Consider the following 27826-nt stretch of genomic DNA (forward strand, 5'->3'; position numbering starts at 1 on the left):
AGGTCTTGAGATAGTATTGAAAATTTGGAGTTGTTATCAAGCACTTGAATGTAGATCTTGTTATGGTTCTTACGCTTTTGGTTCTTGTGCCGTTAGTGGTTTGGAAGACATGTATACTGCCATTCCTAAAAACTAGGAGGAGATTGCTAAAATACTAAGTAGGTCAGGATGGGCCAGTCATCAGGAACATGTAATAAGGTACATGTGAGGAAACTGTATTGCACTGCAGCCAAAGGTAAGGTAATATTTGTGAAGAACCAGGAGTGAGAGTTGTGCGTGTGAAGGGACTGGGAAGCAGTAATTCACAGAGTTGGGATTACTGTTGGGTGGTCAGATACAAATGCAGTCTCTGTGTTTTGTCCAACTGCAACAGCTGCTGCTATGGTGTGCGCAGCGCAAGCATGAACCCCACTAAAGGTGTTGGAGAAATTGGAATGCTCTGAAAAGAACTACAAGAAACATTTCCTAGTCTTTAATCATTCTTACAGCAGCTGCTTAGGGAGGCTACATGTATCTTATTAAAGTAAAGGGATTATGTGACCAGAGTAATTAAGTGCTGCACTGGAAGTAGAAATCTGGTAACAATGGCCAGGCCATAAAGAGAAGCCAAAGCCAGATTGACACTAAAACATTATATGCACCACCATTGATTCTTTTATTTTTAAATAGTAACTATTGCAACAGATTTCTGCGGGTTGATATAGCCTTCCTATCACTAGTATTTCGTAAATGAAACAAATGGCTCTTTAAAAATAATTTGATCACAGCTGTTGCACTCAAATTAACAAACCGAGGAACGTAAGGTGCCAGAGTATGTGGTCACAGGGTACCTCAGGTTATTAAATAGTGTGTGAACTTGCCAAGTGCCATGCGAGCATGTGTTTTGTTTTTGTTTTGTTTTTTTTTTCATTTCTGCTTGTACCATGGTTGTTAACTTTTCAGTTATGATCTCTCGTCCCTTTGCTGTGGTGATTTCAGACTGAAACCTGTCTGCCAGGTTTTTGGCTGTCCCTGTCGGGTTTCAGCAAGAGTAGAAAAGCTACAACTAATGCAGGAAGAAGTTGAAGGGATAGATAACTGGATGGGGCCCTTTGGGGCTCAAATAAACAGCATGGCAAGTGTTGGAAAGAGCAGAAGGGAATGCGGGATAAATGGAGATAACTTCTTGCTGCCCTATATGATACAGACTTCAAGGAGGGAGAAAGCAATTGCATTGTTTGGAGAATAAACACCATTATATTACAGAAACTGTACTTCAGTCATACAGAAAATGTAATTTTCCCTTAAGAAACAGAACAGTATACATAGACTACTTGAGAGGAAAACGTACTTCTAAATCCTTGATTGAACGTTGTTTTCTTGGAGGCTTGTATATGTGCTGCTTTTTGTATTTATAATATGGTAAGCCTAATCCTTACTCTTGAATTCCCAAAGCAGTATAAAATATATGAAACAAAGCTTATTCCATTCTGCCAAGGGATGACAAGATAGATGTCTCCAATAGAAACTGAGTAGATTTACCCATGGGATATACATTTGAAGATCCCTTTCTAAAGGTGGTGCTTTATGGAAAAGATGAAGCTACAAACAATATGTTAAACAGATACCTGAGCACACTGTTGCAAGTCCTTGTTGGCTGTTGGTGTAACAGATATCTAATGGTTATGTTTTTGTAAGTGAAAGGGTATTTGATACTGAGACGCTGAAACAGAGGGAATGATAGCTAAGCCTCTACGTACTTACATATTTGGAGCTAGATGATCTTGAAGGTCCTTTCCAACCCAAACCATTCTATGGTTGTGCTTTTGAAGGAACCTTGAAGTTCTATCCTCCTAAGCTGACCTGCATGCTTGAGTAGTGTTTGAACAGAAAAATGAGCTTCTCTGTGATTGGGTTATAGCAAAGATTTCATTGAGGCTAATGCTTTAACTTCTTGATGAATGCCACTGCTTCTGAAAACTATAATCAGCAAAAAGAATGAGCAAAGAGATCAGAAAATCTTAACATTTTGAGAGGGGAGAATTAAGAATACCTTCTGCTTTTTGTCCTAAACCTCCTCTGGATGTCTTTAGACAGACAGCACAATGTAGGAATTCTGGGATGGCAGTAAATTTAGCCTGTTGTCTTATGTGGAGCCGAGCACTTGCTCCACATCTGCAGCCTACTGAGTGTATGTGACTAATGCTTTAATTGATGAGAATGGTGTATAGACTGCAGGCGTGAGCTGGGAGCTAAGGGATGTGAGGAGAACCTTCTCTTTCAGATATAAGCTCTTTGCCAGGAGATGAAGAAGTACTATTAATTACTATTAATTATACCTATTAATATTTGAGGTTTCTATATATGTTAAGATTTCTTCCATAGTTCTCCAGACTGTCTTGTGTATTTCCAGACATGAAGTTTTGTAAGAACAGGCATCTCAGCACAAGAAGAAAAAAACCCTCTTGGAGAAGAATTTTCGTTTTATCAATAGTATTAAACTGTCTCAACATTGATATGATTTTTTTTCTTTATTTCTCAGCCTTATGTGTGTATGTTTTCATTGCAGCACACGTCCCATGGAGATGGACGACAGGAAGTTTCCTCTCGAACTGGGCGCTCTGGAGCTCGTTGCAGGAATTCTATAGCTTCCTGTGCAGATGAGCAACCACATATTGGAAATTACAGACTCCTCAAAACGATTGGAAAGGGGAATTTTGCAAAAGTAAAGCTGGCGAGGCACATCCTCACAGGCAGAGAGGTAAAGTGGTATTGGAATGAGTAACAGTGAATTGCTGTCATTGGGATTATCTCTTAAAATAATGCTATCCGAGTCTGTGAACTTTTTACTAGAGATATTAACACTGATTTAGGAAAAAAGCCTAAAAATAAAATCTGCATTTTTAGTTCTAATGATCCTCAAATAGCTTCTTTTGAAAAAGGTCTCTTAAATTTGCATTTTCTACAAATCTCTGTGCATGTGAATTACATTCAGGCTTGGTACCAGAATTCGTGTCTAAATTCTCCATTCCTGGAAAACAGGCTGAATATACAGTAATCAAATAAGCTTGCTAGGAAGATTGCCTCTTGGTGTTGCTAACCAGCACAGCTCAGGACTATACTGGAAGTGGAGTCAGAAAAGGCAGTGAATCCATGCCCTTGATTATGGTGATCTGCTTGGTCTGGATAGCCCAGTACAGCATTTTCTGGTTAGAGTGATGCGTCTCCTAGGAGCTCTGCCAGTGTCTGCAGCTCTGGGAAGACATTCCAGTTTGTTCTGTGAGTCTGCTGCTCTGCTGTGTGGTGCAGACAGGCTTACTCTCCTATCTCTACATAGTGTTTAACTCAGCCCTGCAATTAGTTTCTGCATGCCACTGTAACATAATTAATAACTTCTACCTAATGATGGTTCTGATTTGGAAAGTTATGTTGCTGTTTGCTCATTACAGCAAGGTGTATCTTAGTGCTGATCTTATCAGTAGCAACACTACATACTGAAAGAGAGAGAAACTCCTTGTTGACCTATTCTTGACAAACCTGTGTAATTAATGAAATGTTGATTAAAGCAGAAATTTTTGAAGAATACTAAGTAGTTGATTATAGTACTTCAGGAGAATTTATTTTTATGAGTTAATATGGAATCCAATCCAATATCACTGGGAAAAGCTGAGGAGGCATCACTTTGCAAGAGTTGCTGAGAGGGATTATTTGTTTTGGTTTGGTTTTCAAAGCTGTCAGTTCTGGTGGTCAGCAGTTGCCTTCTGGTGTTAAAGTTAGTGCTCTTTCTTAGAAAAAATTTTCAGTTAATTACTTTCCCCTTAAATTTCCTTCCCTCTGTACTGGCTCTTAACACAGGAAATACACGTACTTAGTATTTCTTTGCTATTATTGTAGGTATGAGTGTTGGAGATAAGTATCATAGAGCCTATTTGCAGCCTTTGTGACACACTGCTTTGCAAAAATACAGCTATGGTTTCTTCTAGTTGCACACAGCTGTGTGCTGTTATTGTTTGAGATTTCAGCAAATCATGGGATGCCATCAAATCTTTGGCCAAACTTGGAAAGATTTAGGTACTAAGTTTTTGCAGCTCTCATGGGATAGATGCCATTCAGTCAATTCAAAGCATGAGTGCTTCCAAGGGTCTGGCCATTGGTTCAGGGTACCTAAAGGAGTGCATTCCTTTGAAGGAAACAAGGTACTTTTGCAAGAATAACTTGAAGGTATTTTGAACTGTTTCTCCTTTTTTGTAGGAGAGATGTGCAAGACTTTCTTCCTGCTAGATGAACTATAGTGCATTGATAGTGGTTTCCTATGTTAGATGTATGTGGCTAGTGTTGTTTGCAACATACTGGATGACAGTTTCCCCGCTGCCGTTAGTCTGCCCTTGCCCTTACAGAAGTTATTGGATCCGTCCTTAGATTACAGTTACCTTGTTCACAGCAGTTATGTTTGGTTTGGTCGTGATCATCATCAGCACTTTGTACTTTGGATCTTGTTTCCATTGCTAATTCTCATCTCCAAGCTTTTTTACACCTGTTCTCCATTGTCTTTGACATTGATTCTTAATTCCTTCAACAAACTTAACATAGGAGGTCAAACCATAGTGATGAAGGCCACTGATACAGGTATTAAACAGGATGGGTCACAGGTCTGATCCTTGTAAAACTCTTATTTACTTCCAACCTAGTATCTCTTCACCCAGTTGTTTATCTAATTAATAGACCTGTGCACATTCCAGTTTGTTTAGTACAGTAATTTGTTTGTCCTCCTAAGTGAGGCTTAGCAGTAGCCAAGGTAGGCATGCATGGTGTGTTTCCATCAGGCACAATTAGCAGTGGGAAAGTTTGTTGTATTTAACCCTTCTTTCTGTTTCCCTGCTTTTTCCTTGCAAGTTTTGAGCTCAAGAATTTGGTGGTAAATGGCTCTGCCAGAAGGCTGATAAGGTGCTTTCTTCACTTTTCCCTTGTGGAAAAAAAAAACAAAAACAAAAACAAACAGCTCTCAATTTCTAAATCTGTGTTATCATTTTGTATTTGTGTTATAAGTCGCTGTTGCTACCAACAGAAAGGTGATTCTTCAAACCACGCTTAGTCCTGGAATAATTTTCTTGGTCTGGTCTCAGCAGACAGCTCTCATCTTCCTGAATTTGTGACTTCCTGCTTTACACACTCATTCCTGCTGTCTGTCCTGTCTTTGTTCCTGTTCCTTTTTCCACCCTATCTACTGAAACCTAAAATAAAATACTTAGTTTTGGGAGTTGCTCTTAAACGTGTTTTTGTCTCTCCCACATCCTTGCTGTATTTTAACCCTACTTTCATCATCTTTTTACCTGTGTGGCTATGCCAGCTCCATTTAACTTTACAGCTGTTCCTTATTTATGTCTCTGTACTGAGTAACTCCAAAGTCATGCAGCAAATCTGCACTTTTCTGATCGTTTCTTGTGAGGTGGGTATATTTGCTCAAGCATTCTTCTAGGGTATTTATTCATCTTACATCTGGAGTCCTTCCCTGAAATTTTCTTTTTGGAGGTGAAAGCTTTCATATTTCTAACGGAAGCAAATCTAAGGACTTTTTCCATTTCCATCTTCAGAATGTATCTGTTGAGGTTCAGAATGAGAACCTACCCTCAAATCACAGGAAGGGAAAAATGAGCAGCCCTCTGGGGGAGATCAGAACACCAATTCAACTTAGGGGGTTGAATTTGGCCAAGGAGTGAATATCCTGTTCCCTGTGGAGGTAAGGAGGGGGGGAGTTGGCTTCCTTGTACTAGAGCTGGTGTTTAGATGTACTCCTTCCAGATCCACTGTCTAGGAGACTTTTGTCTGTAGTCTGTCTGCCTGTTTGAAATCAAGAACCTTCATTGTAAATCTGCTTTTGTTAATTCTTTGACTTTAAGCCATATATTTGCTGCTGTAAATTATCAGAGATTATTTCCTCTGACAAATTTGCCACATTGCCAAAATTAATCTAAAAGATAAAACTACCTTTTGCTGTTTCCAAGGTGGTTGGAATCACAGCCAAGAACATATGGACCCTTCTGTTCAGTAAAGGCAGTATTCAGCTGATAGCCAGGAAGTTGAAGTTTCCTACTAGGACAGAATTCTTTCAGGATCCAAGTCTGACTCCAAGGAATCCTTTGTCTTTTTTGCTCATCATTTGGAAAAAAGAGTGAAATTGAAGAGGGAGAAAATAACCAGAATGCAGTTTGGTTGCTTTGCTTAGTGTTTCAGCTTTTTTCGACCGCTTTAAGTGCCTCTTTCAAGCCACATAGGAGGGATGTTTTAACTCACATTATCAGTGTGTATGGCGAAAGCAAAGGCGGTTGTAATCCTGCTAATACTCTCACAGAATATCATGGCTGCTACAGCGACATAATGGTGTAGGTAAACTTTCATTCTTCCAGCCTTGGCCGCTGCACACAATGCTTGAAATTGTTCCAGACTTGCTTTGTGTAGAGAGCAAAGTCTCTGCTTTAGGAGGCAATTTGATGCTTCACTAACTGTGCTTAGTAAAACCGGATTTTCTTTTTCAAGCTCATGAAAAATGTTCTTGAGGGCAGCCTTCCTTTGTTTGTGGTTTGGGGACCTTATCAAAGAGCCTGAAATTGTCTTCTGTTCTCTGAGCAGTTGAAGCTCTCGTAGTCCATGTTGGCATACTGTACTGCTAGTGTTCGTGTGGGCAGTGCTCTCAGTCCTGCCTTGAAGGCTATAATTAGCGTGCTGAACAATCCTGTGAGTCTACCTTTCAGAACATTGAGGTGTGTATCATCCCTGTATCTCCAGGGCTGAATCTGTTTGCCAGTGTCAGACCTCTCAGTTTGGTTGGCAACACCACGCAGAGTGAGAGGTGAGCTGTGTTTTGCTGAAACCCAGTGCCTCCAGACTTGAAACAAGTTGAAATCTTTAAGAGATTGATCAGAATAGCAGGGGTCAGAATGCAAATGCAGTTTCTCCTGACTGGAGTGTACTTAAGGAAACAGCTGTATTCTGTGGCATAGGTGGTCTTGGGGCAGATGGCTTTCAGGTAATGCTTTCTGCTGTTGAAAAAGGTAGTGGTCACTCTACATCCAATCTGAAGTTAAGAGATTCCAGAAAGTAAATTACTGTTACCTGCATGAGAAGAGTTCAACAGGCATGAAGGTAGAGATAAACATCTTTCTTGGTTTTGTGTTCAGCTGCCAATAGAAAAATACCTATTGCTTCATGTGTATGTCTTTTGTTTGTATTTTTGAAGTGATTTCTCAAGGTTTTGTAATGGAATTTTGCTTCAGGAAACAGTGATCTGTAATTTTGGTAACATACCTTTTGAAGATATTTCTCAAAGCAGAACTATTCTTAAATAGTTTCTTGGTGACATCTCACAGTATCTTGCATCTAGAAGGGCTCAAAATAAATCTTGCATCTCAGTTTCAGAAAGCACCACATGGATCATGCAAGTCAGTGACACACCCAGGCATTGAACGCTGTGTTCACCTCTTCCTTCTCCTTCATAATAACTACCCATGTGTTTTTGCACTTGAATGCGGGGAAACAAATTTGCTTTGGTGTAAGATTTTCTATATCCCATATGCTGCCAAGCCCAGGTTGATGAGATTACAAAGATGGCGCAGAGTGATGCAGGGAAATGGGAGCTGTGGCATAGTGTCTACCATTTGAGCCAAAAATTCAAGGGGAACTGAGAGCCCTTTCTTTGTACCAGCAAAGTATTATAATCAGCTGACTTGCAGCATCTTGCCTCTGTGAGAGGCACCATCTCCTTGGCTTCTGCAGAGTTTCTTCTGGTATGTTTAGCCTATAATTTAGAAGGGAAAAATACCAATTGGCACGTAATTCTAGCAAGATTCCTCCTTCTTGTTTTAACTCAGCCTGTATCCAAATTGCATTGCACTGAGGCTCATCTCTGCCTATTCATTGTCTCAAATCTTCAGGCTCTGACTAGTTACCATGGTACTGAATTTCTTTTGGTTATTTTGTGAAGTTTTCATTCTGTTCTTTTTAACATTTCTGTGTAGTATTTACCCAGAAAGTGAGAAAGGCAAAGGGATGAACTTTCCCAAATTGCTGCAGTACAGCCAATGGGTTTTTGATGACACACAAGTGGTTTTTCATTTTGTATCCATCAGGGAGCAAAGTGATACAAATATGCAATGAATTTCCAAAGGTGAACCTAGTTTTTGCAGAATTTGTGGTGGTGTTTTCGATTTGCTCTGAAAGCTTTGCTTTTAGAAGCATCTTCATAAATTGCCAATGCACAGTCAGTTCTGCATAATCCATAGTGTAATTATGCTGTGTAAATATCATCTGTAGGCACCCTGCTCTCTATCAGGGTACAGTCTGGTATCAGAATTTCCACTGTAATATGTGTAATGATCTTAGTGTGAAGTCAAAGACTAAGTGACTTTCTCTTAATAGCATTAAAATATCAGATTTTTCCATTCTCCTGTTTATAGTTTGAAGTAGAAATAAATAATAAATAATAAAGTCGTTAATTTCAAATGCTTTCACTTTAAAATTATTACATAATTTTCTAACAAAACTCAAGTATTTTTGTGTAATTTTCAATTTGCTACTGGATTTGTCCATTTTGTTGTAACTTGACAGTTGATCACATGGAAAATACTGATCCTGATCTCTTCCTTCAGGTTGCCATAAAGATAATTGACAAAACACAGCTGAATCCAACTAGTCTACAAAAGGTAGGTTTTTGCATTTGATCTTTCCATTTGTATTGTAATTTGTTTCCTTTTACCACCTCCTACCATAAATCCTGAATGCCTGTGCTGAAGAATGTGAAGCATTGTATACCTTGCACAAGCCTGACTACTGTATTTAATAACTGGGTTTGTAACAGGTGTGTTTTGAGCAGTTGTTCAAAATGCATGTACTGTTTTATGTTCGTATGGAGCTATGAACTGAGAAAATGGTGCTGTTAGCTGCTTCCTTTCCCACAAATGAGAACGTCTGTGGTTTGGTGTCACGCCCCTGTGTCTCCTTTTTGCTGGTCATTTTGTTGAGCCTACAAATAGAAAGTGTGTTCTGTCCTGTCCTCCTCAGCTGGCCTTGAAAACATTGCCTCTGAACTGAAGGCCAGGCAGTCTCTATGCTTTTCACACAATTTTCAGCTGAAAAGGTGCTACAGTTTTAGGGAATAACTCAGAGCATGACTATTCTGGTTTCTTCCTTATAGCTTAAAGTGTTTAATGTGCTGTTACAGTTGTATCGCCTTATCTATTTTAGTAAGTAGTGATAAATCCTACTCTTTCATCAGGCGAGCCAATCTGCTTTGGAGTGCCTGCAGGAAGTACATTTAAATGTCACTTTACCTAGGACTTCTGTAACTCTGTCCTTTTGAGCACTGCGCTAAAAGGTTTTTTATTTGAGTACTTTTTTTTTTTATTAAAAAAAAAAAGAGCTCCTTGGAATATCTCTGTTTGAAGGAGAGAATACGCAGAACTTACCAGCAGATAAAATTAAATTATAGAATAATAATAAACTGGAGAATATCCATATTTGGGTTTTATGCCAATACTAAAAAGATTGCGTGATGAAATCGTTCTTATCAAAATTAATGTTGCAAAAGTAAATTGGAAAAATACACAAGTTCTTGCATTCTGTGGTTTGTTTGAGAGAGAAAGAACAGCCCGCAGGAGGAAGGCAGCATCATCTTAGCAAGTAATGATGTCACTGCTCCCCACTGCCCCTGCAGATGGGATGAAAGTAGGTAATGTGGTTACAGTTTTTTCAGAGTTTTTTCAGCATAATTGGTGATGTTATTATTAATTTCTGGCAAAGCAGGAAGGAAATGAAATGCAAATTAGATAATGTGACGATTTAGATGAAGAGGATTTGTGCTGCGGATCTGTGCAAATTGGAATACCTGAAGAAAATCTAACTACTTGGAAGAGAAACAGAAGCTGTAATAAGAACAGGAGGGGGTCAGCAAACACGGAAGAAATGGTCTGAGAAAAGCAGAGAGGCAACGTTTCTGGAAGGAAAAAGTAAAACCTTACTCCTTCCAGTGGTGTTACCTGGAGATGCTTAGTGCTGGAGCTAAAAGCCAGGTGCAGAGCTTGCCCTTCCCTGCTGGCTGGAGCTCACTCAGCACATGGCTGGCTGGAGGTGTGCATGGCAGCCCTGCAGCTCTTGGCTGCTGCCTGCTCGGCCTGCACTCACCTCTCAGGCTCTGCTGTCATTTCATTTTGATGTAGGCTGTATAACATTAAGGTGTGGTTTGTAAGTCAGTATTTCCTACCAGTAGGTTCCCTAAATGAGAGTCTGGAGGAGCAGTCCAAAATAGCAGGATAGAAATCTGATGGGATTTGGAGACTGAGATTGCCAGTGTGTTCGCTTCTCTAACCAAGCTCACTTTTGCATGAGCAGAGAAGGTTTAGCAAGGTATGTCCATGCTCTCCATTCAGAAGTGGAAAGTCATTTCCTTAATGTTGAGTGCTTACTTAGCACAGTAAGCACATAGTGCATTACTTATCGATTTTGCTTTGTCAAAGCTTTTCTGAAAGCTTTTGCCCACTCCGGCATTGTCAGCACCGCCGTAGTCGCAGTGCATTGGAAGCAAACTGTGTGCATGACCCTGGGTTCAGGGTGAGTTGAGATGGAAGCCTCTGGGCTGGCACTTGTGGAGGGAGTGATGAATTACTGAGGTTCAGCGGGGAGGAAAGGGCTTTGCTGAGAAGAGGTGGGGTGTGGAGCACGGGCCGCCGCCTGCTTGTCTGCTCATCCTCAGGTGGTGAAACAAGGGAATTAAGGCTGGTTTCCAGCTTTACACTGTCACACCCATCCTTCAGCTGCAGGAGGGGCTGCCCTTGCTGGAGGTGCCTCACCCCCTCGAGCAGCAGTTCTCACTGAGGCTGCAGCTTTGACCGCGGAGTTTTCAGCAGTGCTGCTCTTCAGGGGAGCGAGCGGCCTGTGGGAGACACAACAGCTACTCCAGCTCTTGTTTCAGGAGCTAATTACAGCTCTGCCACTTTTGCTTAGGGAAGAGGAAACTATAGTCAGTACTTCCCTGCTCTAAAAGAAAAGGGAATTCTTAGAGCTTTTTTCCCATGCTACTGCTGTTAGTCATAGTCATTATTCTCCAAAAATGTACTTCTGTACCCAGTCCCAGTGAATATCGGTCTGTCGGTCTCATTGGAAACAAGTGTTGATGCTACAGTAGCTCACTTCCTTCTAGACCAAAAAAAATTGTTTGTTTTGTTTTGAATTAGCAGTGCCATTATATGCAAGATTTTTATTTTTACCAAGCACACGTAATAGCACAAAATCACTTCTCATTTTCCTTTTTTAGAACTTGGCTCCTCAGCCAAATGCTTGTGTTCAGATCTTTGTCCTAAAATCTTTTTAGAGCTTTTAAACTAGAAGTTTTTATGTGCACTGTGTCCTTTCTGACCTTGGGTCTGTCTGTTTTGAAAAGCACAGGGAAAGTATGAGAGCTTAAAACGCACAGAATTTTTGTTTCTTAATGTGTATTGTGTCTGTTTTCATGTTGTTCTTTAGTTGATGCTGATGTGTGCTGTGTAAAGCCTTCCTGATTGAGGCTCCCAATTATATATCGGGTGCATTTCAGTGAGCAGTTACCAGGAGGAGCCTAACACATGGTTAAAGCTTGATGTGGCTCGGGAGAACATCTTGTGCAAAGCCTCCCTGCTTTGAGGGAAGGAGGTCAGGAAATGGGCTCTGCATCTGACTAGCGTACTGACTTGCTTTTTAGCAAACTTTTTTTCAGTGTTTTTGAAGTCCTTTGTTACTGAAACTCCAGCAATAGCTAATGCAGGAACACTTGTAATCTGTCTTTCAGCTTATTCAGAGAGTTGGCTTAAAAGTTGGCTCCCCATTTCCTCAATCTGTGTTGTTTTAGATGTATCAGCACAATAAAGTTCAAGTAAAATTGCTTCAAGATTGTTACTTGGTATGTGTCTGTGTTTTGTTGCTGATTTTCTTCGTGCTATTTGTCCCCTGGCAGCATTAAATTCTTCCCTGTATCTAACATAACTTACAGTCAAAGGACCAGACCACAACAAAGCTGAAAGCCATTTGTTTGGCAGACTTAGGATGTTTGTCTTTCCCTGGAAACATTTGTAGAGCTCCTGTTGACGGAAAATGAGCTATTCAATATGCTGGGAGTAGTTTTTAATCTCTGTATTAGAAATTAAACTGATAAGCACTGTTTGCAGCTGATAGTCAGCCTTTATGGTCACATGGTGACAAGTTCCTGAAACTAAGAAAATGGTTTTTGGAGTGGAGAACCCTAATGTTACCCCTTCTAATGATATAACGCCTTCTGTAACAGCCAATTATGGCTGTTAATGAATTGTGCTGTGGGCTGTAGAAAGTCTGGCAGTAATTAATACTGCAGTTACCAGAGGTTGATGTACATTGTATTGTGGGAGAATTAAATCCAGGAAACCTTCTTTCAGCACAGTATGTGAAAGCCATATCATGTTTTATGTTCTGTTCCTTATAGAAATGGAGTATAATACAATGTCAGTCCCTGTAGAAGTTGCTGTATGTGTCAAAATGCCAAACATAACATTTAAACTGTTTATGGAACACAATCCAAAAGTGCATTTATATAACTAAAATTATAATAAAACATTTGGTGGAGTTTGTATCCTACTCTTAAGCGTTTCTATTTTGAATTCTCCCTAAGGCAAGAATAACCACTTTTAAAAAGCTCATTTCCAGTCACCCACTTCTACGAATGGCTCATATGTAGAAATCACTTTCTGGTAGGCTTCAATAGGGTGAGTAAAGCAGAGAGTAGTAGTTTTGTAGACAAATGATATATTTAGAACAGCCCAAAATGTAGCCTGGCTTTATCGCATTAGACCATCAAACTGCAACGGAGGAAGTAGCCAGCTCCAGCCATGTCAGCATTCTTTTTATAAAGATTAGATTAATGAGTGCATTTGTTTACATGATGACGCTGTGAATGTTAGCCTCATGCCTTCACTGTATTTTTCTGTGTTGCCTATTGTGACCCAATAGATTTTGCGTTATCATCTAGTGAGGTGTCCGGCACAGACCTGGATAATGATTATATGATAACGAAAACCATTTGAAAGCAGTTTTGTTTTATTTTTGTGCTCAGTTAGCAAACCATTCACAGCTGTGGCTGTAGAATAGAGGGCAAAGCTTTTGGGGCAGTTTGATGAAGATTGCTACCCAGATGGCAGCCTTGACAGAAACATCAGAAAGCAGAAAAAGGTTAAAACTGCTCTCCAATCTGTTGTATGAAAAGACACAAAGGTGGAAGGATTTTGGTTGGTTGGTTGTTTTTTGTTTTTTTTTGGTTTTTTTTGTTTTTTTTTTTTTTTTTTGGTTGCTTTTTGTTTCCTTTGTTTTGCCTTTATTTATTTGGTAACTATTGAGTAATTACACAGATTTTTTGAGTCCTTAGTAGTAGATGTAGACATATGAAATATCTCCCTTTCACATGAAATGTAACCTGAAGGTGAATCTTAATAGCGGCACTTTTTGCTTTCTTACTGTTTAGCAACAACACTGTTACCTCTTGCTTTAGAAAATGCTTTCTTTTTTTCCCTTGTCTGCACTCCTGTTGAGTCTGTCTTTTCTGCTTTGGTCTCTTTACATTAGGTTCAGTATGATCTGCTATGTTACTAGTGTTCCTGTAGATGTTGGTGTTAGATTTATAATAAAACCACTCAATTACTCCCTCATTTTGAAGCATGCTGTTAGAAAATAATCAAGGCTTAAGAATGTCAGCCATCTGGAGTCCTGGGCTGGCACGGGGGGAGCTATAGAGGAAGAGATGTTACACGCATGGCTACTGTGTAACATGCTGCCTAAAAAGGTCATTCTTTGTGGGTTTTATTTGTTGCTGATTGTTTTAACAGTGGCTATAGAGAGTTGAAGGAATCTGAATACAACAGTATTTGCATTGGGGTTTTTTTGTAATATTTTTTTATCTTTAGTCTTCTCTGGGAGGAGAAATGGGACTTCTCTATTACTATTATTTCATCTACTATTAACAAGCATCCTAAAAACATTTTATATTGCAGTAACAACACCTGTGGCATTCTTAATATTACACTGTGTTTATTGTGCCTCTTTAAATTGGTTTTTACAAAAGAGAATTTTCAAAGGTGAAAATAATTTACAGCTGATCAGGAGCAAGCTTGGCTTTCATTTGTTATGTGTTAAATGCAGTTGCACGTCCCACTGCAGGACAGAGTGTACTCTGATTAGGCAGAGTTGAACTCTTTGGAAGTAACTATTGAAGCAAGACCCCCTTCCCATGACTGCTGTTGTCAGGGTTTAGGGAAAGAAGCCCTGCAGAGCCAGTAAGAGGTCTGTAGAACACAACACAGTTGAAGTGAATCCATGCTGTGCTCGAAAGAGGTGGTTGTACTCTGGCATCCGTTCTGCCCCCATCCCTTCAGCTAAAATAGATGAGCTGGTGTAGGTAAGGGAGCTGCAGAAGAAGGCTTATGTATTTTTGGAAGGAGTTTTGGTTTTGGCAAGATTTTCCTGTAAAATTCATGCTTTGACCTTCAGATTAACCCCAGCGCTTGAGTGAAGGAAGGCAGCAGGCCCGTGCATGATGGAGAGGGTGGCAGTAGGCTGATCCCTTTGAGGTTTTACCCTCAGATTGTGGTATCTTCTCTCAAGCAGGGATTGTTTAGTCAGGAAAAATCCACTGGAGTTTTGCCCCATGAACTGGCTAGCACAGTCTGTGCGCTGGGTCAGCAGCCTTGAATTCTTGAAGCGATGCTACCAAGGCCTGAACTAGATGTTCTTGTGCCTTAGGCGTCTTGAAGGAGTGCTCTGAAGGCCCAAGGAGAAGACTCACACGACCATTTATCTGTGCTTAAAACTTGCTCATTGAGCAGCGTGGTTTTTGTGAGATAAGCAGTCGATTTTTCACCTCCAAGCTCCTGTCATGCGCCACAGCATTTCTGTAGCATCCTGTGGAAGGCTGACCTCCAACAAAGTGGTGAAGAGTGCATACCAGTGACCTAATATGTTGGTCCTCAAATGGTGCTCAGCATGGGGTTTGTAGAACTTTGAAACCAAGCTTTTTCTATGAAGATGTGAAAGTGTATGAGATGTGTAGTGGCCTGCAAGGAGCTGCATAGTCTTAAAGTGGTCTTTGGGGCCCCATGGTGTGAGAACCACAGAGCTAAGATCACTTGTTTCCTGAGCTACCTGCAGCACCTTGCGAGTGTTTTCAGGTTTTTAGGGCAGGCTTAAAACCAGGAGGCACTTAGCTCTTCCCTCCAGTAAGTGGTTAATTTAATGACCTTTGTTGAAATGCTAATAGTAATGTTTGCTCTCTGTGTTTAAAATTAGCTAAGTATATCACATCAGGCTTTAGGAAGAACAGATGTTGCCTATTACTTTCATTAACATTTCATATTTTATGTTTATTTCAGCTCTTTAGAGAAGTAAGAATAATGAAGATCTTAAATCATCCAAATATAGGTACCTTGTTTATTTCATGTAATATATTAAGTTTAAAAGAAGGTTCTGCACTAGAGGGTTAATATACTGTTACATAGCAGTAAAAAAAAATACACTGTCATAATTGTTTAACAAGGCAAAAAATGTTGACCCTTTTACATGAAACTGCAATTTCCATAGCTTATTGATAACTCACATCTTTTGAGTAGAATAATGATTTTTTACTGAATTTAATTTCTCATTAAAATAATTGTATACCAACACAAGAAATGGTCAAGAAATTGTTCAGGATTGCTTAGTTGAAGCACTGCTGTTACAGTACTGTCAGCAAACTGATTGATAACTTACTTGTCAACATGTATTCCAGGACAGTGTGTAAAAATGGCTATAGGTGATGCTCAGTGCTGACACTCAAATTCGTGGAAGTTCTGCATAAGTTACTTGCTTTTTCCTCGTAGCCAACAGTCTTGTTTCATGACAAAATGTTGATCCTTATGAGATGAGCAAATATGTTGAAGTATTTTCCACTTAGAGATATTGGAGAAAAAAAGCATCTCTAGAGTATTATTCTGATACTGTCAAGCAGCAAGCAAATTATTGTTCTCCAACAAAATTCCCTATGGAATTAAATGAATACTTCTGCAACTAGCTATTTGATTAATAAATTGCTTTCTTTTCCAGTGAAATTATTTGAAGTCATTGAAACTGAAAAAACTCTCTATTTAATAATGGAATATGCAAGTGGGGGTAAGTAAGTTTGTTATTAGAGCCAAGAGGTAAACAAATTGCCAAGTGGCAGAAAGCACTTTTTAGTTTAATGCTTTGGTTTTGTTTTTAGCAAATATTAATGTTGTGGTAGGATACAAATTTAAGCAGTCTTTAGTAGTCTCAAGAACTTGTTCAGTCTTCATATCTTGAAAACCTTCATCTGAGCTTACTGGAATTTAGTAACTTTTGCTTTGTTTTACAACTTAAATTTTGTCTATAACAAATGTCAGCCTTTTATTGTGTTCAGCTCCCCAGGACTAGTGGCTTCTTTTGCATAAGATACTTGGTAAAAACATGGATGGGATGTGTCAAAAGTAAGAGTTTTGCAACGTCAGTTTTTTTAGATGTTGGTGGTGTTTGACATACCTTCACCACAGACATACTGCTGTCAAATATTACTATACTACCTATGTCCATTTTGGGAGGGAAGTTTTGGAGGAACTTAATTATTCCTGATTGCAGAGGAGGGAAAAAGTCTGCACATGCAGTGTCAGATATTTTCAGCAGAGTTAGATAAAGTATTTGGGCTTAAGTTACTCTTGGCTGGCTAAAACCTGATAGTCCCTTCTTTGTCAATGTGACCCTTTAGCATCAGCATCTGGGAGTCTCAAATAGTTGAGCCTTTTCTTCAGCTTTGAGAGGAAAATAGAGTTCCGTCTCAGATTACGTGAAGGTTAGATAATTATTATAAAACATGTAAAGAATCCCCAGATTGCCCATGTTGTTTTCTAGCAATTCCCTGAATGTTCAGCCAAGCTTTGTCTAAACAGAAACAAGCACTGTAAAACACTTTTGTGATATTGGCCAGTACACATTTGTGGAGGCATCTCTGCAGTTCGATGGTGCTACACTTAAAAGCGAAGTCCTATTGCCATCTAGTGATTGGCTTCCACAAGGTAGAAGGGCCAACAGTTCTCTGAAGTAGAGATCTTAGAGTAATGGAGAAACGCATATTGCACTGACAGGCTGTGAGCAGTGCCCTGTGCACATGTGCTGTTGTTCAAAGCAGGCATGGCCACTTTTCTGAGTGACAAAGATCAATTTTCTATTTTCAAGAGACTGCTCTCACATGAGCTGTGTGAACCCTGGTTGGAGGATGAGGGGAACTGCATTCCAGTAACTGCAGTATTTTGTGTAAATTGACTATAATTCCTTATCTGGTATCATTTTACCTAAATTCTGAAAGCATTCAGCCTTGCTGCTTCAAATTTTCTGAAGAAATGGCTGTGAAATGTACCCGAGAGAATTTTCTGACTTGGGTGTTAAGTAGTAATGCTATGAGGGAAGCAAGGATATTCTGTAGAAAATCCTCACGTTCCCTCAGAATACTCAGCTGTTCCTTTACTGCTGTATGACTCTAGCTTTTTTTATTACTTCAGTTTGCTGAAGTTCCTTCTTTAACTCAGCAATTTCCTTGTGAGCTGGTTATCTGCAAAACAGTGGTACCTTGCTCAATAGAGAATATTTAAGTATTTGATTAAATTCTGAAATTAATATTAATCTTGCATATTGATGAAGAATCTTAAAAACTATGCTAACCTGTGCTGTGCTGTTGGGAGTTCTTTTTTTCTTTTTTTTTTTTTTTTTTTTTTTTGTATTTGTCAGTTTTTAGTCAAGATTTGTGCTTTCAGCAACACACCAGTGTTCCATGGGCCTGTTGGCTGTGCCTTGAGCTCAAATGTAGACTGTACTGACTTCAAAATGGCAAGATTGGCTTAAAACCAGTGAAAAACAAAGTTTTAAAAAAGCACAGATTTTTGTGCTACTTTGGTTAGTCTCCTTTAGACATCCACTCCATTAGCCATACAACATTGGGCTTGTACATTTGGAGGCAATCCAGCTTGTACATTTCAGCTCGGAAAGCAAATGGTATCCTGAGCACTATCAGAAGAGGGCTGGCCAGCAGGGACTGAAAGGTGATTATCTCTACTCTGTTCTTGTGAGGCCCCATCTGGATGGAGTACTGCATCCAGGTTGGAACCCCCAATACAAGAAAGGCAGGGAGCTGTTGGAGAGGGTCCAGAGGAGAGCCAGAAAGATGATCAGGGGACTGGAGCACCTCCCCTATGAAGACAGGCTGAGGGAGCTGGGCTTGTTCAGCCTGGAGAAAAGAAGGCTGCAGGGTGACCTCATTGCAGCCTTTCAGTACCTAAAGGGAGCCTACAGAGGGAAGGGGAATCAACTCTTCGAGAGGGTATCCTGAGATACCTTATCCTGAGATAACTGCAGGACAAAGGGAAATGGATCAAAGTTGAGGGAGGGCAGATTTAGGTTGGATGTCAGGGGGAAATTCTTTACAGAGAGTGGTGAGGTGCTGGAACAGCTGCCCAGAGAGGTTGTGGATGCCCTGTCCATTCCTGGCAGTGTTCAGAGCCAGATTGGATGGGGCCCTGGGCAGCCTGGTCTGGTATTAAATGGGGAGGTTGGTGACCCTGCCTGTGGCAGGAGGTTGGAGCTTCATGATCCTTGAGGTCCCTTCCAACCCTGGCCATTCTGTGATTCTGTAACATTGTTGTCTTACCTCATGCTTGTGTGATGGGTCATGTCAGTATCCTGCTAGGTTCATTATTACAGCTATCATTGGGAATGTCTCCTTCAAGCCTAGGTTATGTCTAAGATTTCTGTTTTGGTTAAGATACTTCATTTGCCTGTGTGAAGAAAAATTACGGTGCTGGTGTAACAATATTTATAGGTATCATCAGACGCTTTCGTATATGAAGCTTATTTTTGCAGTGCAAAAGGTACCCTTGTGACAAAGTCTGTGAAATACAAGTCACCTCTGTTTACAAAATAGAAGTATTGCCATTGCTTTTCTGTCATGAACAGTTGGAAGGAAATGTTTTTGTCTATATCCAGTCTTTCATTAAGCCTTATTGTTCTCTTCTGTAAGAGACGATGTTGTTTGTGTTCTCTTCTGCCTTGTTCCCTTGGGCTAACCTACAACCTTAACCTCGAGTTCAACTTGTGATACAGTCATTCCAGGGAAGCTGCTGTGGGTAACTGCTAGAGAGGAACACTGCATTCTGAGTTGGCTTTAATGTGTCTCATTATTAAATTGTAGGGGAGGTGTTTGACTATCTGGTTGCGCATGGAAGAATGAAGGAAAAGGAAGCAAGAGCTAAATTTAGACAGGTATGTATAACGTTCCTATACATCAGCTTTTTCCACCTTGTTTTTAATGCTGAAATGGATGAAACAGCTGTCCTTTGTGTTTGACTCCTAGCAGTGTTCACTGGGATGTGTGGACTTGTAGCCCTCGTAACACTCTGAGAGGAAACTTGGGTTTCAGCAGTATTTTGGAGGGGTTAGCAGTCCATTCAGCAGTGCTGGCTTACTTAGTGTTCGTGCCAGGGTGTCTGGGAGTGCCAGAACACAGTGACTGCTTTGGTGGACTCTGTTCCAAAATTCATTTCCTCTGGGTTGATTTCATATGTCCTTACTTCAGCTGGTCTGCAACCTTTTGGAGATTGTTCAAGTATAACACGCTGCAAACCAGGTCAGGAGCAAACATGGGCAGTGCCTGGAGTAGGCACCCGTTCACACCCGTGCACTCGTATGAAAAGATGCAATTTAACAGCTGCTCTAAAACATCACTGAAGAATAATTTCTAGGCTTGGTAGTTTATAGTTTTCTTTATGATGGATAAATTGAACTTGTGAAAATGCTGGAATTTCATTCATCTTTAGAAAGGCATTTCTGTTCTACAATAAAGCAATGTTGAACATAAATATTTTTGCATAAAGATCCAGATCCTCTTGCAGTAGCTGGTGTTTCATTTGCAGATCTCACTGGCCTAATGTGCTCTCTTTTCTGCTCTTGTGCAGAAACTTGTAAGTGCTTATGTGATTACCATCACATTAGATAACTTAGATGAATTTGTGAGAATTAATAAAGAAGTCTTGTATTTAGTTTTGCAGAAGATTAAAAGAAACGAAGAACAAAAAAGGCAGCTGCAGACTTCAGGAGATGAGATTTGTGTTTACTGGACTGATACAGAGCTTTAGCATAAGGAAAATTTTTCTACCTCTGTAACAAAACCTTATGTCTTTAAATTCAGTATTCCTTCAGGTAGAGCACTTTCCTTTGTGATTAAGTACTTATGTACTTTGCTGTGCATTGGGATATGCGTGATCAACTGTGCTGTGTTGTGGAGCAACCATTTCCACTTTAGTTGTCTTTAAATCCCAAACCATTTCCTTTGTCTTTGTAATGTCACCTGAAGTTCTTCAGAATATCTTCAAAGAATTTGCTGTTATTTCTCACATGTGAATGCTGAGAACTGGTTCTCTGATCTTCGTGCCACCTTTCTTTTAGCAGGAGTTGTGTGGAAATGAATCTTGCAGTAATTCCATTGCACATTTACCTTTTTTTTTTCTCTCAAGGATTCAACTCTCCTTTATGTGAGAACCTGTGAAAAAACATAATATATGTGTTTATATAATATAGACATAAATATAATATGTCTATAAAATATAGACATATAATGTGGGATATAGGCAACTTCCAAAAAAAAAAAAAACCCCCACCTTCTTCAAAAAACAAAGGAAAGGAATTGAAAAGATAAAACTGCTAAGCTGCATGTTTGACCCATTAAGTGTTTTACTTTGAATTCCCTGCTTTATTTCTGTAATTCAGTAGGATAAATGCTGTTCATAAAGATATATGGGTGGCTGCACTTCAGTCTACTGCAATATGTGTTAATTCTCTTTCTGTAAGTCTTGTTTCCTTTCAGAAACCTGGAATAGGCAGCTGCCTCTGTCTTTCCTCAATAGCTGACTTTACTGGTTGCTGAATTCAGCCAATTGTAGAGGATCTCGATCTCAAAGATAGGTTGTTGAGAGCAACAAAAGCTTGAGTGTCTGGGGAAAAAAGAGAACCATAGTAATACCCTAAGGATAGAAGCTATAGTGTGAGCTCATCACACTTTGCTGGAGAAAAGAGCATGCATGTGGGACAGAAGTCAGAAAACTTTGATCAAAGCTTGACATTTATCCAACACCAGGACTTTGACTGCAGGACAGTGAGAGGAAACTAGATCTTACTGGGTTTGTGGGTCATAAAACCATTCATTTTTACTTTACTGAAGTCTCACAATAGCTTCATATAGCTTTTAGCCATTGCTGGAGGGAGAATGCTCTGTGTAGGACTTTTATCTGATTCAGTGCAGCTGTCCTAATGTTAGATGGATTTAGGACATAATAGGGATTTTTTTTTTAATTCACTAACTAGTTTAACAGAAAGGGGCCTCTTTAAACTGCAGAAACAGTTGTGCCATGGTATTGAGCTTAGTACTTACAATACATTATATTATATCTTACTTTCAGATCCTATTTCTTCTTTCAATAGACGTAATTTAGGCATAAAACATTTGTGTTTTATCAGAAGCAGCATTTCAGCTTCTCTCTCTACCAGACAAGGAGCAGGATTTGGTAGTTCTCCCATCTTTACTTGTTTAAAGATATATTTATATACAAATATATCTTTTGTCCATTTTGTTATGCATACTTGGGCCTTTTAACAGGGGGAAAAAAAAAAGCAAGACAGTGATCAAGTTATTCCAGTCATGCTTGAAAAGGAACACATGAGAAGGTACAAGCACTGAAAATACAGCCATGCTCTGCAGTCCATTTCTCTGTTCAATGCTCTCCATATCAGTTTCCTTTTGTGCAACTGTGTATGAGAAATTCAAATCCAGAATGTTTTGCTTTCTTAATGTCACCTAGTTTTAATTTCCCCATTACAGATTTCCAGACAGTTCTGGTTCAGTCTCACCATCCTCACTCCATACAGAAATCTGCCTGTCTGGTTAGGAATTGATGCAAAAATGGGGAGTCAGGTAAAGAGGAAGGTGAATGAGTGTTCTCCTCCCACCAAAAAAATAGAAAATGGATATGTATTACTTCCCTCTCTTCCTCTACCATATCAGAGTAGATCTGGCTTCCTTCAGTCTTCCCACTCTTTCCTGTGAAGCAGTTCATTGAGTTTTGTTAGTGGTATATATTAGGACATCGTCTTAGAAAATAAAAAAAATCCACAAAATCCATATTACTGTTGTATATTCCAGTTAAGAAACAAAATGCTCATTTTAGCACTGTGGAAGAGACCTGGGGAGGTTGTTTATCTGTCCTTTTGTTGTTCTGTTCAATCAGCCAACCCTTACAAAGAATAGTTCCACATGTGCCATCTTGTTCTTAAAGTCCTGTGATTATATGGATTTTTTTTTAATTCCTCCAGAGAAATGCACTGAGTGCTCCTGTTGTTACAGCTAGAAGCCTTCTGTTTCTTGCCCTGTTATCTCCACCTACCAAGTATCAGCAAGTTTCTCACACTAATAGGTGGGAATGAGAGGGCTGCTAATGAACGAGTGACAGAACGTGGAAGGCAAGGAATTCGACCCAGTGAAGCCATACTTTGTGTTCCTTGTTCAGTTATGACTGTTGTTAATCTTTCTTACATGTGTTACATTATTTCCCTTCCTTTTGGATTTGGCTTGCTTCTGCAGTCTGTGCTATCCTGTTGCGGTGCAGAATAGTTCAGAAGTATCCCCGGAGAAAACAGCTGATTGATAATCTGCTAGACTTCCTGCTCTTAGAATAAAAGCAGCTCAGAAGCGAGCAGTATCGTGCTGCCTCTCTGCAGTGCTGAATAAAGCATGAGGGGTTTGTGGTGCTGGCAGGCTGGGAGCATCTGGGGAAGGGGAGCTTGTGACTGGTGCAAGGGAATGGTAGTGGGGAGGAGAGGGAGAACCTCGTGGGTGGTGCAGGTGGTGGCATGGGAGAGCTCACCTGCTTTAGTGGCCGGCAGAAGCTGAAGTGGGAATCTTATCAGTGCACAAAGGAACAAAAGCAGAATGGAAGTGCAGGAAACAGAAGTATTTCAACTTTTCATCAAACACTTGGTTTCTAAGGTGGCATTTTGTAGATATGCATGATTCAGTAATGCAGGGGCACAAAGATTAAGACAAGTTACTGAAGCTTGAAATGCAAAATGACTGGTAGGACACTTCTTTGACCTGCCAAGAGCCTTGCTTTCATCTGTTCTAAATAGAGTGCACAACATTGCTTCCTACAGATGCAGGAGGATTGTTATGTTAAGCTGGGTTACCTTCTAATGAGTTACTTTTGGGAACATTAATGTCATCTTATCTTTCTGTACTGGAAATGTTAATCTGCAACACAGAATGGAAATGCATGTATTTAAGTGTGGTTATTACAGTGTATTATTTTTACATGCAATTAACATATTTTAAGTTGTAATATCTGCCTCAATTCTGAACACACGTGCATTACATTAAAATGTATTTTGACAGCATTTGTGATCATGTAACAATATGACCTTATCCAGCTTTTCTCTACGTGTAAAGTTCTGTGCCTGTAGCTCTAAAGCAGTATACTGGGACAGCTGTGTAAGTAGCTTATATAGTTAGTTACATAAAGCAGGAAAAACCAAGGATATTTGGAAATTATGATGGAAGAAATTACTCTGGATTATTCTGCACATAGTTTTTCTATTGTTTGCTGCTCTCATACGGTGTATGAAACAGCATATGCAGCTCTTGTCAGATACATGGTTGTCTCTCAGTGCAGAATTGAAATTTAGCCAGACAAGCTTTCCCCCAGTAATTTCTCCAGTAGCCATGCCATGTCTTAGCCTTTCCTCTCCATACTATGGCATGAAAAATCACCTTTGGACAGGGGCTGGAAAACTTCAGTCTAAAGGGAAAGTTTTTATAGCTGTATATGGTATTGGAATGGAAATACTTCAGTAACCTTTCTGTAAGACATTGCTTCTACTGTTCTATAATTAGTCATACAGGAGAAAACAAAATTCTCTTTCAAATGTAGTAGAAACCAAATAGATTAAATAACAAACACTAAATAACCTAAGTTATTTATCAGCTTTCCTGTAAATATGTTGGAGTAGTTGCATATATACCTCTGAATTGATAAGTACCTGTCCACATTAGTAATTAATAAATGTTGAACTTTTTGATTAAAACTGTTTCTTTGAGATACCACTTATATAATTGGGCTTGTTTTCTATCCAGATAGTATCTGCAGTGCAGTACTGCCATCAAAAGCATATTGTTCATAGAGATCTCAAGGTGAGTGGGGAAAAGTGTGTGTGTGTCTGCAACAACTGGTTTCTGTACCTGTGGGTGTGATCTTTATGATGCCTATAAAATGTAGGATATACTTCGGGGTGTAGGGTTTCTTTTTGCTTACGTTACAGTAGATTTTGGTAAATGTTTAGAGTATATAGAACTATTTCAAATAAAAGGATTTGTTATGCTTCTCAATACTGAAATCTCATGGCTTTTGAAAGATAGCATTTTACTCTCTGATCAGATTTCAGTCTGTTAGAGGTCAGTGTTAGCTGCAAGGTCTTAAAAACAAAAACAAGCAAACAAACAAACAGAAAAACACTTCACAAACCTAGTTTGATAGAGCTGTGACAAGTGTTGATTTTGGACAGAATCAATGATCAATCGTGATGACAATACTAAAAAAGGATTTATTTTTTTTTTTGTCACTTGACACAAAATTGTGATTGTAGAAGCACAACATGACTTAGGTTGGATGGGACTTTGCAGACCACTCTGCTCCAACCCCCTGCAGTGTGCTGGTTGCCCCCCACCTGCTCAGGCTGCCCAGGGCCCCATCCAACTGGCGCAGTTTCTCTGGGCATCCTGTTCCTGTGCCTCACCACCCTCTGAGTAAAAAATCAGTTGTTGTGTCAGTTCTCCTGACATCAGTTCTAAATCTCCCCTCTTTAATACCATACTGCCTCGACCTGTCCCTTCTTGAAACTGTGCCTTTTGTATTAATATATTGCTACATAACATGTTAAATATATCATAGCTTTCTAAATTAAAAGCACAACAAAATGCACCAGTCCAACTTGAAAAATATTTAAAGGTTGTGCGTACTATCAAACTTCTGCAGGAATGCCATGTAAATAAGGAGTAGTGAGAGAATTCTTTTTTTAATCTTCGTAGATTAAAAATGTTGGCTACGGTACTTCCATGAAGAAAACAGATGGCAAAAAAATAGCACAGTTTTCAGTTATCACAACAGCTGCCATAGACTGAAGCCATTGTATAGACTATTTTAAAACAGAATATATGAACAGTCAGAAGTATATCAAAAGACCTTGCAGGAAAGGGGAATGTTAACAAATGTTCCAGCTATTTCCATTTTAAGAATGAATTAAAACGGGCAGTGGCCTCTTAAATCTAGTACTTTATTTTATGAACCTTTCTTTCTCTTTCAGGCTGAAAATCTATTGCTAGATGCAGATATGAACATTAAAATAGCTGACTTTGGTTTTAGCAATGAGTTTACAGTTGGAAATAAACTGGACACCTTTTGTGGCAGCCCACCGTATGCTGCTCCAGAACTTTTTCAAGGGAAAAAATATGATGGACCTGAAGTAGATGTTTGGAGTTTAGGTGTTATTCTTTATACCCTCGTGAGCGGATCTCTTCCTTTTGATGGACAGAACTTAAAGGTGAGCTTTGTGCAGGAATGTTGGCCTTCAGGGGGCGTTTCCTAATGTTTTGGTTACGCGCTGCTTATAACTTACTGTCTCTGCTTCTGTTACCAAGGAACTTAGAGAAAGAGTACTAAGGGGAAAATACAGGATTCCTTTCTACATGTCCACAGACTGTGAAAACCTCCTCAAACGTTTCCTGGTGCTAAACCCAACAAAAAGAGGCACTCTAGAGGTAATGACAAAAATAACTCTTTTAGTAAGCTCGTCGTCATTTTTTGCCAGCTTTATTTTTGAGCTGGTCAGTAACTTATTGTCATGCTGTTCACGAATAGTTTATTTGGAGTGGGTTCCAGGGGAATTCAGTAGAAGACACAGCTTTTTTTATTTACAGTTTCATTTGCAGGAATTACAGGACAACCAACTCTTCATTACTTCCAAAATGAATGAGACTTTACACTGCACACATCAGACAAATTTTTCCTGATACCAAGCGTTTTGATTCCTGTGCTAATGGATGATCAACCAAAACTTAACAAAAGGGATGTGGGAATATTCACTATTAGGTTATGGTCTGGTTGCTGCCTTCTTGCGTTTTGTGCCATTGTGGAGAAGAAAGACCAAAATAATGCTGGCTTCCGTGGACTTCTGTAGTCAACTACGACTTGTCAGAGGTGGCTGGTGCTCCTTGTCTGTGTACTGGACTTTCACTTTTCAGCTGTGTGCTAGAATAGTGCTGATTGGGCAGTAGTTCACCCTGATGTGCACAGTTGATTCCTGTAACAGAAGCACAGCAAAACTGAGTATGTGCTGGGGCTTGTTCTGAAAAAGAAAAATGTGAGCAAGCGTTAGTATTTGTTAGATGGGGGAATCATTCTTTCCACAGCTCACTTTCTTTGCTACTAAATATGTTGTAGTAACAAAAACCTTTCCTTATAGCAAATTATGAAGGACAGGTGGATCAATGCAGGGCATGAGGAGGATGAACTTAAACCTTTTGTTGAACCAGAACTAGACATCTCGGACCAGAAAAGAATAGGTAATTGAGTATTTTTCAGAATATGTTACTATTTCTCATGATGTATTTTTTCTGCACCACACTATATTTCTTTCCCATTTGGACAAAGTAACTGATCTTTTAATTTGATGTCTTATTAGGCTTTTTTGTTCTCATAGTTAACTGTTTTGTTTCATTCTTTAAATATTTCTTTCTTTCTCTTCTTTCTCAAGTTGAACATACAAGAAGTGTAAGCATCAAAGTGTTTGTTGCTTACAGCGTGTATTTGTTTTTAGATATTATGGTAGGAATGGGATATTCTCAAGAAGAAATTCAAGAATCCCTTAGCAAAATGAAGTATGATGAAATCACAGCTACATACTTACTGCTGGGAAGGAAATCATCAGAGGTAAGGATCACTCTTCCAAATGCAAAGAACCGGATGTATTAGTGTCAGTAGAAAAATCAGAAGCAAATAATAAATCAGTAACTATAGGCACTGCATTCCTGCATGCTATTCTAGTACACTTTAGATCAATTTTTTCTAATCATCAGTGTCAGCTGAACTCTCTGAATGATGCTGTAAGTGATCTCAACATGGTCTGATTCAGTAAACTAGTTTCTGTAGGATACCAAGAACTATCCTGCTTGATCAGCAGTGACTCCTCGTAAGGGCTCTATGCCAGTTACTATCCTGCCTAGTCTAAGAGCTCAAGTGCAAATGTGCTTGCTGTAAATATTTTAAGAGAATTGAGGAATAGGGCCTGTTAGTCTAAAAATGTTCTCACATTGCAGAGTACTTTCCCATATGATACCAAGTGAGCAAGGCATCAGTGAACTGCTCTCAGTTCCTCTGGTGGAGGAGTTGGCTTCTGCTGAAAAAGTTCAAATCTTCTTGTTCAAATCTTATGGAACTGAGGGGAGGGAGAGGGTTGGAAATATAGAGATGGATTTTCATTTGTCCTTTCAGAGGCTTCAAATTCTGCTGAGATTCACCTTAGGCAGTTGCACAAGAACTTAATCGATGTTGGGCATGGATAAGCATTGTTGCCTGCCCCTCTAAGCAGGTTCTTGCTGTCACAAAATTTCTTGCAAGCTGGAGGCATTTTGGTGGGCGTTTGTTTTGTCTGCACATGTTGTTTCACATTTTCA

General features: G+C 39.5%; 1 protein-coding gene across 10 annotated transcripts in view; it reads left to right on the top strand.

Moving 5' to 3' along the window:
• MARK3 (microtubule affinity regulating kinase 3) overlaps positions 1 to 27826 on the top strand; it is a 61576-nt gene that overhangs the window by 10520 nt on the left and 23230 nt on the right. For all 10 annotated transcript variants that reach the window (XM_052694491.1, XM_052694492.1, XM_052694493.1 and 7 more), the window contains exons 2-11: positions 2549 to 2740; positions 8622 to 8675; positions 15390 to 15438; positions 16099 to 16164; positions 19247 to 19317; positions 24233 to 24289; positions 25459 to 25695; positions 25793 to 25912; positions 26617 to 26716; positions 26971 to 27083. In XM_052694491.1, coding sequence (XP_052550451.1) covers positions 2549 to 2740; positions 8622 to 8675; positions 15390 to 15438; positions 16099 to 16164; positions 19247 to 19317; positions 24233 to 24289; positions 25459 to 25695; positions 25793 to 25912; positions 26617 to 26716; positions 26971 to 27083 — 1059 coding nt within the window. The remainder of the gene's footprint in view (positions 1 to 2548; positions 2741 to 8621; positions 8676 to 15389; positions 15439 to 16098; positions 16165 to 19246; positions 19318 to 24232; positions 24290 to 25458; positions 25696 to 25792; positions 25913 to 26616; positions 26717 to 26970; positions 27084 to 27826) is intronic.

This window comes from Tympanuchus pallidicinctus, unplaced genomic scaffold, assembly GCF_026119805.1.
Source record: "Tympanuchus pallidicinctus isolate F22 unplaced genomic scaffold, pur_lepc_1.0 scaffold3, whole genome shotgun sequence".
NCBI lineage: Eukaryota > Metazoa > Chordata > Aves > Galliformes > Phasianidae > Tympanuchus > Tympanuchus pallidicinctus.